At 40.4% G+C, this 12,386-nt stretch overlaps 1 protein-coding gene across 20 annotated transcripts in view; it reads right to left on the minus strand.

The window, feature by feature from the left end:
* The window catches only part of cadpsb (Ca2+-dependent activator protein for secretion b), a 60,805-nt gene that overhangs the window by 34,696 nt on the left and 13,723 nt on the right, over positions 1-12,386 (minus strand). For all 20 annotated transcript variants that reach the window (XM_034219060.1, XM_034219063.1, XM_034219047.1 and 17 more), the window contains exons 3-5: positions 10,542-10,874; positions 1,039-1,119; positions 533-766 (exon numbers count right to left, since the gene is read on the minus strand). In XM_034219060.1, coding sequence (XP_034074951.1) covers positions 533-766; positions 1,039-1,119; positions 10,542-10,874 — 648 coding nt within the window. The remainder of the gene's footprint in view (positions 1-532; positions 767-1,038; positions 1,120-10,541; positions 10,875-12,386) is intronic.

Below are 12,386 nucleotides of genomic sequence, written 5' to 3' on the forward strand. Positions count from 1 at the left end.
ATTAAATACTGACTGAATCTGAAATAGCAGTGCATCATAAGAAATGAGGTGCGACTGCTCCCCGTCCTGTTTTAGCTCATCTCAGACAAGCTGATAACAAGATGACTCACATTCCACATTAAGGAGCAGGTAAAAGGGATTGTGTGTGTGTGTGTGTGTGTGTGTGTGTGTGTGTGTGTGTGTGTGTGTGTGTGTGTGTGTGTGTGTGTGTGTGTGTGTGTGTGTGTGTGTGTGTGTGTGTGTGTGTGTCAGTCTGTTCTTCACATAGCGTCTGTTCCACCCTTCGAACAGGTCTGCTGTCTGTTTCTATACTTAGTCTCGAGCAGACAAGTAGTCGATGACAGCTCTGATTTATGAGATCTTGTATAGCCAGCTGCAGTTTCATTAAGTTTAGATATTCTGATGAAATAATGTTTGCTCTATCTTGCTATATTTAGAAATACTGGGATGTACTCTACGTCATAATTATCAAAACGTTGCAACTTTTCACATTTGACTTTGACATTCTTGACAGATTGCCAATGCACTTTACCTCCAAAGTGAAGGACAGAACCACATCAGACTTGGACAGTGTGTTCTCGTCCTCCTGGCCCATGTCGATGATGGAGGTATTGTGTCCCCGTTTCGTCTTCTGGAGTTTGAACTCCCCTCCCTTGGACACTGGCATGCTCTCCAGATTAGCCATCAGCTGGTTCACTGAGGACTTAAGCTCCTCAATGAACATGGCTTCCATTTCTTTAGACACAAATTTGGGGAACTTTCCACCCTGTTGGAAAAAAAACAGAAAAACTCTGGATGACAATTAACAATTAGGTAAACATAGGAGAATCCAAAATGCTGAAAACAGCACTGTACTGTAGGTGTCTCCCTTCCTCGTATGACAGAAGTATAGTACCATTTGTAAATATGCATTCTTTGAAAATGTACAATCTTTTCAGCTGTTGGTGGAAGCTCCCACAGTGATGTTTACACCACAGTGTTGACATGTTAACTATATAACAAAGCATATTAAACAGTCCCCCGTAGAGTCTGACTCACCCTGGCAATCTGGTCTGCCATCTGAAGACGACCATCCAGCTCTCTTCTGATCTGGGCAGCCTGCTCATCCAGGTTGTCCAACTATTGATACAAAGAGAGAAGCAGGTAAATGAGGTCGCATCAAGGGCCAAGATATACTTAAGTAACAAACAAGGGTCAGTGTCAAAGGTCAACAGCTCCCAGCTTCATTATCTGACCATGACAGATGAAACCTTCAAGAAATCCTCAATTAAAACACATAATGCAATGTACATACACAACTGATAACATGAGACAATGCATGTTCAGGGTTTTTGAGTATGTATTTTATTAATGCAATTTAATTATAAAATTAAATGATTTCCTGATAATTCACTCAGTGGATTCTAAGATAACTGCCTCTTGTGACCTGCACATAAATGAGCCTGTATAGCATAAACCTAAATAATGGAACGATGCACATTGTGTGGACTAGTTACCATTACCAAGTATCACAACATTTGTCAACTCATGTTTGTTGTGGACATACGTGGAATCATAGGTTTCTGCTTCAACAGCAAGATGTTAAAAAAGCGAGTGGTGGACACAAAGAAATGTGTTGCATACATATTGAATCAAGATCCCCCCTGTGAAGTTACCGACAGCTGGAGCCTCTATAGCGCAATGTTTTCAGGAAGGTGTGCAATCAAGTGACAATAGCCAACCAATTACCTTGGATAGAGAAAAGGAGCCGGGTTCAGAGGTTTTAAAAGCTCATTTATTCTAACTTCACACCTATAGCCTCAATTGATGTCGCCTCAATGGACATCATATGAGGCACATGATCAGACTTAGCTTGGCTCACTCTGGAGCCACACATAGCTTTATAAATGTGAAGTAGTCCCTCACCTTTAAACATAACTTTAAGTGGAAAATCCATAAAGTTCCCCATTAATACTTCCTGTGAACTAAAGCATTTCAATTACCTGTATATACAGTATAAGCTAACATGTGACCATTACATCTAAAGGTGATCCTTTTATTTGGTATAGCTGAATAAAGGTATAGTGGGCTGCAATCATAGCAGCATGGTGTGGCAGCACACATGAATAGAACAAAAGGTAATTCATCAATCACTCATAGGAACCATACTCGATCACCATAGAGACCCTGAATGGAACACTGTTTGCAGAGAGGTATTTTAAAAAAGTGTTTGGAAATGTTTCATTTCCATCTTGATTTCAATCAGAAGAAGAAATGTTAACCTTCTGAAAAGGTCGAGCTGAGAGAGGGGCAGTGAAAGAATGTATACAAATTAAATGTGTTCTCAGGGCTAAGGAAGAGCTTTGACTTGAATGAGTCATTCCACACTGTGTTGGCACTATATGAGACAAAACCAGTGGTAATGTAATTTCTTGAAAATGTTTGAAAACGGCCTTCATTGGACAATAACTGGGCGAAGATGTCTGACAGCTGTTAGCCTAGTTTTTGCCCTGGAGTAATGAAATGCAGAGAAATTCACAGCTCTCTCACATCAATAATGAACGAGAGTTTTATATTAGCTGACACAAGGAAATGAAAGAGAGGGTTGATACAGTATCTCTCTCCTGCTCTCTGCTTATATATGCTTCACGTCTCCAGTTATTCTCTCAGCCGAAATGGCTCATTCTTGTCAAATGTGATGTTGTGACTCACTAGTCACCACCACCATTTCCTCTGAGGACGGGAGCCTAATTGAGACAGAGTATCTGCAGCACAGTTGTACCTTGGAAGTCACAAACCTTTCCACACAGGGTTGTTGTGAAAGTTTTGAGTGAAAAATGAAAATGTGCTCTCACTCGGGTGATAATACATTGCAAAATCCATGAAGTTTACACACAAAATGTATTTTAACACTGGGGGAAAAAATATATTGCTTTAGTTTTCATAAAGGATATATTCCAGTTGGGTTTTTCATAGTGGACGCATGAAAAACTGAAAATGTGCGGTAGAAATATGGCAACTTGAGCAAAAGAGCCTTAATCTGTTTGACAATTTTACTAAGAAAAGTCATCCACTTTTTATTATTTATGAGTTTATATCTGCTTCAATTCTATAAGTTTTCTTAATCAGAAAAAAATCCAAACAGCAAGTGTTAGGGATTCATTTTGTCTTTACTTCTAGATATTTAACCTTTCTGCCTGTTGACGTTTATCACCAACCCTGAGTCTGTTATCTCCCGTAAGGAATGTGCTAATGCAGTCATATGCACTCATTCTCAGTTTTATGACCGGCGGTCAACTCTCGGACACAGAGCCTAAGAGTCAGGCAAGTGATTGAGTATCTCCAGAATGTTGGGGATATCTCCAGTGTTCCCAGGTGTTTACGCACCATTCCCCAATATGTGGATTTACTCTCTGTAAACTAGTTAAAAGGTCTATTCGAGAGAGAGGCTGGTCAGAATTGATGTGGCAACCCACTCGTGCAGTCAGAACCTCTGGCTGCTCCGTGACTTGTGATGTGAATTTCTCCGGCCGATACTTGCAATAAACTATCAGTGTTTGACATCAAAGCTCCAACTCTCCTCGTGTCTCTCTGAGTCCTGACTCTCCATTGCTGCAGAAGTTTCCCTTACAGCAAGGAGCGGAACCAGGGAGAGTTTCAATGTGAGCAAAACACACTGTTGACTTCAATGCAACGGGTAAATGTTACATTTACAGGAGAAAAGGGTTGTTTTCCATTAAAATGTATATATTTTTTTATAAATGTCTGTCTTCACACAAAGAGTTACCATTGTTTTTTGGCAAAACAACTACCTGAAACATTTTAGTTTTGTACATTTAGTATTAATAGTACTGTGCAAGTCAAATAAGAGATCAACTTTTACAAAGAAACAATATGAGATATTACCCCAACGAAGGAGAGCTAGCCAAAAGACTTCTAAGAATGAGCATAATGTGAGAGAGAGTCATCCCTGCACAGCTGTATGGTTTCTCCACTCCAACGGTATCCCTGATCTTTGTGATACAATGCCTTAAACTCTTCTAGTCTCCTTCTGCACGCATGCCAGAGCTCACCTCGTGGTGCCTGATGATATTTCACCCACTATTATTACGTTAACAGGCCGTGTCTTTCAGGCTTTGCTATATTGATTATCTGCCCCGTCCTGCAATCCTTTTAAGAGGGAATGAGCCGAAGTCATGGTGGAGCCGTTAAAAGCACAGCTACGACTGAGATCAACTAACACACAAAACATGGATAATAAAAATAAATAACAACACAGAGTGGGGAAAACACACTTCAAAACAGTACTATGGGCACCAAGGTCATGCACGTGGTAGAGCATTTTCTTCATGCAGAATGCTTAGCTTTTGTAAATCTAGATGCTGGTATGGATTTGTCCTGCCTTACATATGTCTGTAATTGATTTTGCTCACTGAAGTGTACATTATGAAATGATGTCACCCAGATGGCCTCTTAACTAGAGGACAGCCAGTGTGAACCGTCAAGTCTAGTAGTTACCAGTGCTAGCCACTAAACAGCCACCCTGCTACATAACCCAGAGTTCCTGTTTAGTAGAGCACATAATCAGACTTGCCACCAGCTGCAGCAGAATGTCTGCACTTGCAGCACAGTAGTGCTCAGTACTGTTCTGCCACACAGGGACACTTAAACAGTGGTAAGCACCCTGCTGTAGGAAGTCTCACACGCAAGAGGTTTCCCCTTTTCATTGCCATGTCCAAACAGCAGAAACCAGATTCACCCGCATCCATTACTGTGACTGGTAAATATTCCCTTCCTGTGCATAACCTTTCCCCCCTGCTGCTGGCGATCTGTGCAGCCTGTCAAAACACTCAACAGCTCTGGGCACTATTCGGACTGCGGTGCCAGCGACATCTGACTTGCGCAATCCCAAAAGAACTGTCACTGCCATGCCTGGAAATCCAGCAGCTTGGCTTGTCTGTGTTTGACACTGCATATTTATTGTCTCATCTTTGTGCCTCACCATCCCACAACGGGCCTAAATCGATATGTCCAGGCAATTTTACACACTGCAAAACCTGCATACTGAGTACTGCAGCAGCAGATCATATTGGTCATTGTGACTATGTGTTGATTCAAGCTTGTCGGCAAAATGGCTAACATGAGAGGAGTCACTCTGAAGCATGTAATGCGAAGGGGGGATGGGGCCAGTTTCTTCTGTTAGTCCCATCTCTCTTTACAGCAGTGAAAGGCAAAGACAGCCTTGGCAGTGGGAGGAAGTAGAGCTGGAGGTCAGTGTCTGTGTGAACCAAAAGCCACCCCCTACTGAGCCCCTCAGCACCCCAATCTTATCAAGCCTACAACTACTGAAAGGTCACTGTTGTCAATGGCCCACAGGCTCGATATAGGTGGACAGGCAACCCCATATAAAATGAGGCTGGCTAAAAGGTAAGTTTCTCTCTACGTTACTGAAGCTGACAGCAGCACGGCAGCTAAATAAAGGTGACAACGCCTCAGTGTTAGCCAAACTGACAGAAGTTCAAAGGTGACCGAGCAGAAGCAGGCGGGTAGTTAACAGCCCAGCTGATGACAGATCCCCAGGTGGATGCTGGGATATGAGCAGCAGATAGCACAACCAGCCAGGGGCGGTTTCTTGTAGAGAACAAAGGCTGGGCGGACAGGGCTACATTGGAGCTGGATGGGACGTGGAGGAGTTGAAGCAGCTGGTCTATATTTAGACTTGCTGTGTGTGACTATGTGTCTGTGTGTGAAAAAGTGTGCAGTGGGAAAGAACGCTTTTCTTGTATAGCGACCTGGAAGACATGCTAATTAGGAAATGTGCTAATGAGTGGATATTGTGAAGAATTTTCCAACGTGGCATCTAACATCTTAATCTACTCAGAGAAAATGTCTTCAGTCTAGTGGAGAGATTTGGTTTATTTGGTCCTTTGATCTTATTGATCAATTAGATTAGCAGGTGTAATGTGAAGGTGTCACTCATAGGGAAAAATCACTACGCTACACTACAGTTCCCTCCAGCTACAGAACATTGTTTCGGTCTTAGTTTTATTTATTAACTCTCACCAGCTTGAAGAATAGTGATTTGTTTAAGACAAACTATGACAAATACAAAGGGTAAATCTTTTCATTTGACCTTACAGAAATCATTGTCTTTCAAACCAAGGCCATGTGGGTGCGTCAAGCCACCCTGTGTTTCAGCACCACTGATTTACAGCCTAGAGGTGGCTGGCAGGCAAACTCTCCCAATCCTGTGTGCAGTGAAGGGGTTCCATTACGCAATTATATCAGCTACAGGCTAAACCAGGCAGAGCTCAGGACTCAATTCCCAAATAACTGTTGCTGACGAGACATTTAAAGAAGAAAAGTCTGTTAGTTGGGGGGAGGGCATGATTTATAGCTCATATGGGGGGGAATTATCATGTGCTTTTGCCTTGCTTTTTCTCCAAGGCTTTATAATTGAATCATCCATTTGAGATTAGTAAAAAATTGTAAATCCACTGGTGTGAATAAATATCAATGATTAAAACACCTCCACCAATAAACTTAACTTCAGCAGACACAGATAAGCAGATTAATCAATATGAATAGACAGAACATAAATCAACTAGTTGATAATAATTGTTTCTGTTATTTTGTAAGCAACAACACCAAACATTCACATGTGTTTTTAAGAATGAGATGTTTGTTCTTTGTTATCCATAATAACTTGGGTATATTTGAGTTATGGACTGCTATATTTGGCTACTTCCCTTCTAACATTTGCATTTTCTATAACAAATTGATATGAACACACACTGGACTGAATATGAAAAGTTAATGCTAGCTCATAGTCATAATGCAAAATAACTTGCTCCACAAATGCAGTCCTGCAAAGCTTCTTATGGTAATTGTTTTGTTTTTACTTAGGCCTACTGCATGGTTGACACTGAACCCCTCTTATCAACCAAACAAGTACATTCATTCTCCAAACATCAGGAAACCGGAACTGGAGCAGTGAACTCAATACGTTGTGTTATAAGGACACATTTGCAAATATTTGAGAGAAAATAAAACGTGACTTATTTTAATCCGTTTTTCTGCAGCAGGCCTTAGTTAAAGTAGCGTTAGTTTAGTGATCCACATGACAGTGTGCCTGCCCAGGATTAGTAGCATACAGCATTTCTGGCGAAGGGTGAAGCGCGGCGACGCACGGAGTGGAATTGAAATGTTTGATTTGAACGTCGGCTTCGCCCATTTTGCCCCGGGCAAACAATGTAGGCTAGTGCAGAGCAGACAGTAAACATCTGTGATAACTCAAAATACAGTCGAAGATGCTATGCGATGGTGGACCCCAGGTAAAAAAACTCTAGCGTGTATTGTTTTCCCAAAGGCTTGCGTAGAGTACGCTGTCTAACCGAATTACGTATGCAGATAACGTTACGCAAGTGTTTTTCTCGCAGTAGCTGGAGACCAAAGCAGAGGTTAAAGAATAGTTAATATCGGACTTACATTCTTCAGATAGCCATGCGTTTGACTTTACATAAATGTTAATGTTGCTTCTTGTCTTCTCGGAATGATTAGGGAATTACGCAAACTCGTCTAGCAAGCTGGCCGCTGTTTTTTTTAACTCTATCTTGTTTATGGAGTACTTCTGCCCCCTTTTGGCCAAGAGAGAATAATGCGTAATTGAGAGAAGACTATAGTTGTAGTCCATATAATAGTTACCTAATACGACAGTAAACATATTGACATTTGACACAACCTGTTTAATGTCACGCAGTATCTGTTTTGCACTGGTCAAACTGTGCAGTATTTTGGTTGGAGGATCTGAGAGATAAATAACAGTTATATTTAAATGTTAAGAAAAGTATATGCAACATTAAAAGTGGGCACTAAGTTCTATAAATAAAGTATCAATTATGGTTTACCCAACTGTTTTGCTACAGAGCCTGGTTATGCTTGGTGTTGCCACAGCTACATTGCTGCAGCCATCAGACAGTGAGCATGCTCAGAGCAGGCTGGTGCAGCCATGCCAGTCTGATGAGTCTGTTAGTCATTTCCAGAGGCTGTTCATGCTGTAGCATGACACAGAAATAGACCAGTGCTTCCTTTCTAATATTTGGCTGTAACTGCATGAAATGTAAATCCCCAGCAATAACAGTTACAATGATGGCCTCTGAATCCCAGCCAATCCATGAAAACCTTTCATCAACTCCCAGCAGCCGGAGCCCATGCTGACGAGATTGCTGCATATCGTTTTTGGTGATATCATATTTTAGAGTGCAATAAAAGGCTGCTGGGACTTACTGACAAGATGCTCAAAGTCAACATCAGTACAGTCAGATGTATTCATGATGAGAGCAAATTGATGGCAAAACATTCCAAAAAAGGAAAGCAGTTGGACTAAAACAGATATTTTAAATTGATGTTTTGCTAATGAGATACTCTTTGCTTTCATGCAGGTACACTTATGATCCATTTAAAACCAATCTCTCCCTTTGCACATCAATGTCCTGTGTAAATGTGCCATTTCTACCTACCCATAACTGTCACATAGCAGTATTTCATGGCAGTACGAAGCTGCACACACGCATTTCTGCAGCATACGCTTTTATGTTTGTGAATCGTTGAATGTTCTCCAGTAGCTCAGTATTGTTCAGAGTGGGATCTGTTCAGGGAAATGGTATTATGTTCTGCATGCAGATTTCTGACCAGATCTTACAGCTCTGCTGGCAGCACATTAAGAAAAACTAGGTTAAGCATCTTCAAAGGCTTGGGAAGAAAAATGCACAGTGGATTTGGAAGCTATGGCGATGTATTGCACCTCAGCTTTAGAAGCATCGAACAAATGAACACTCTGCAGAGACCCTATTGATCTTTTCCAGAGACATTTGAAGAATACAACAATCTAATTTGTTTAACAGCACCTCATGCCATCTGTGCCAATACACTTGCAACTGTTGAAGAGGGATGACACCCGTTCCAAAGATATTCAGCATTTTAAAACTCACTGGCTTCCAAGAGGTGGGTCCATTAGATCTTAATGAAATGGAGAGCTATGTCTTTTTATGCATTAAATTATGAGCAGATGTAAATGTGTCAGCGTCCTCCTCCAAAGCCTGCGTGTTGAGACTTTTAATCAAGCTTCTGTAGAAAGAATACATCGGTGCTGCTTTCAGCATTCCCATAGAGAGCTGTAAAGACAGCCAGGGAAGGAGAGTTATGTCTGGCACAAGCCCCCAGTGGCCACTATTATCCACCTGCAATCTCAACATATCTCCACTACAATGAAGTATTGCTGGCTTCTGGTATCACAAGCTATATCTAACTATTAAGCAATGCCTATTCAACGACAGAACAACATGATGTCCACGGCAAAAACCAATAAATAAACATGCATCCAGAATCAATACAATTTTTTTTCCGGAAATCTTGTCATTAAACTAAATAAGAAAAGGATGATTATTGAAAAGCATTTTGGTTAAAGGTGGGGGTAAGTAAGCTTGAGAAACCGGCTCGAGATACACTTTTTGTTATATTCCATGGAATGCTCTTAACATCCCGATAGCAATGAATATCTTAAGTGCTTTGACAAAAAATCCATAAAGAAAAGTCATCTGTGGAAGCCGTAGTACTGTAAAAAGCACGACCAATCATTTTAGCCGGCCCGGCTAAAATAACTGGATGGCCTACCTGCCTGTCAGCCTTCCATCTGTGCACAAACTTATCTCGTGCCGTCATTGGTCATGTGCGCGTTCGTGTGTGTTGGAGGAGGGGCTCTGTAAGGAAGTGGCAGATTTGTTCCGGCTGTGTATTTTCACATTCTAGCGCACTCGAGCTGGTTTCTCCAAAATTACCTACCCCACCTTTAAATCTCAAATTCTATGGATTACTTTGACATATTTTTCTTATCTGGTGATTATATGTCAATTATCCTGACATCACACAGTTGTTTTATTCATATAGACCAAATATTGTGTTTTTCATATGGGGGATTATTTTAGAAAGATAAATACATTTTCACAATAATCTGGTGCATTTGTTGTCCAACTCAAAGATTGGTCTTGGGAGCTCATGTCTTGTCTTTTCTGACAAGCAGCCCAAGACTTATAGATATTCAAATTGCTATTATATAAAAAAGAGAAAAAAAGAAACACACCTTTTCCTCCAAATAGCTTGAGCTAGACATTTATAAAAATGTTTGCTTTAATTAAACATGTTAAATGACTAATTCACTATCAAAATTGTTATAAAGAATAATGATCTGTCGAACAATTAAGTGATTCATCGACTAATCATTTTAGCTCGTAACCCATCCACTTACTACCTGAACTAAACCATTACTGTCTCATTTGTGACAGAGAGGAGGACGCTGTTTTGAGATAGATATTTGCAAGAGAATATATGATGTGTACTGTCATTTTCAGCTAAGAACCATTTTATTTACTTTGCAAATAATGATGATAATGTTTCCTCCTTTCACCAACCACCATATTTAAAAAAAAACTCAAACACTTCTGAACCAGCACTCAGATATGAGTGTGAAAACTTGGGACGTGTCACCTGTGGGCTTGAGGTCTTACCTGACAGGCTTGATAGAGCAGCTGGTGCTCAAACTTTTTGATGCCGAGGATATTCTGGAACATCTCGTACAGCTGGTCCTTGCTGAGGATCAGCTCAGAGGCCGCGCTGGCAGTCATGCGTTGCTGCGCCTTGCGTGGATCCTCGTCACCGCGGTAGATGGTGTCGAACTTGGCCATCCAGGAGCTGAGCACCGTCTCCTTGCTCAGACCGTCGATCTCTGGAAGGCTGCGTACGCGCTTCTCGATGTGCCTCTTGAACACTTCCCTGAAATCATTGGCCGAGAAGCCGCCGCTCTGGACCATCTTAGCCACACGGTCACTCTTTAAGAACACCTACATCGTGAGAGACCAGATGTCATTAAATGCGGTTTTGTAAGAGATAAACAGAAGTGTTTTTATTTCAAATGATTTATTATCATTTGCAAGACATCCAACACTCCTTTATAGTAGAGTAGCATACATGGCATAGCTTTCCTGGCACATTTTTTTCTGTCTCAAACACAAAATGTCTGTCTTCATCAGCCAAAGGAAACTGTTCCTATTACATTTGAATTGAAAAATCAGAGGCATGTATGTAAGCTGTGACTCAACACGGCCAAAGCTACATTCTGTCTCCTGCTCATGACAGCCTAACAGGGACAGAGACAGGCGAGGCTATATTGTCACAGCATCAAGCGAAGTAACCAACAGAGCTGACTGCTTTGTCACTCTTGACAGTCACATTTTGTTCTCAGAATCCTTTATGGCGAAAAACAGCAACAACTATACTGAAAGATTACAGTACAGTTATACATTACGCTTGTCATTTGGTGTATGTAGGGTATAATAAAGGTTTGAAGGGTGATATAAATATGTTGATTTCTAGTTTTGCAGACCAGAGCATTAAGGAACATATATTTGCCATAGACAGAACACAAAGCAACGTGTGATCCTCATCATTTAAGTAATTAGTATCCCTGGCTGCTACAGTACGATAACGATGCCACTTAAAGATGATGAGTTAATTAAAATAAATAAAGTAAAAAAACGGCTTACGGCCACAAATAACCAGAGCAAAAAAACTAATACTTACACTATACGTATTTACACTATTATGCTTTCCAAAAGCCGAGTAAAAAATCATCTTTAAACAACAAGGGATTGCAATTCTAATTTGGAACCTTTTCAAGCTTTAACCCATAATCATTGTTGGTATTAAGCTACTGTATACAATATAGTCTCTTTCCCATTAACCTTAAATATAAATATATATATATATATATATATATATATATATATATATATATATATATATATACAGTATATTTAAAAAAAGCTGTCACCCACAGGTCGTCCTGTAATTAACCTCCATGGCAGTCTATATGTGTTCTGATGGTTCCCACCACATAATTTATTTTTTCATAATGGCTAATGCTTGTTTTTCCTTTTATGGATTTGGTCTTTAACATGTCCCACTATCTGTAATGCCTTTTGTACTGTATGAATGGTAAGCCACATGCTCTGACTCATAATCTGTGCGCTGAAAAGCTTCAGCCACCATTTTACCACTCAGCCGTCTGAATGCAAGCATTTTGACATGAAATAACAGGAGGACTGTGCTTTTTCGACACATTTAGACTGAAAGCTGGTCATTTCTGGTTTTAAATTTGCTGCTAAAGCAATCCAGAGGATGTGACGCACATACAATAACACATATTGTTCATCAGATATGTCAAAGATTGTTTCAAATGTAGAAAAGATAATAAAAAGTCAGCTGGATTTTTACATTTGAAAAATTAGGCCTTAATTTCAAGGCATCAAATCCCTGCGTTTGGAAAACAAATTGTTTTTTCGATGTGAAAGTAA

Source organism: Gymnodraco acuticeps, unplaced genomic scaffold (genome assembly GCF_902827175.1).
Source record: "Gymnodraco acuticeps unplaced genomic scaffold, fGymAcu1.1, whole genome shotgun sequence".
Classification (NCBI taxonomy): Eukaryota; Metazoa; Chordata; class Actinopteri; order Perciformes; family Bathydraconidae; genus Gymnodraco; species Gymnodraco acuticeps.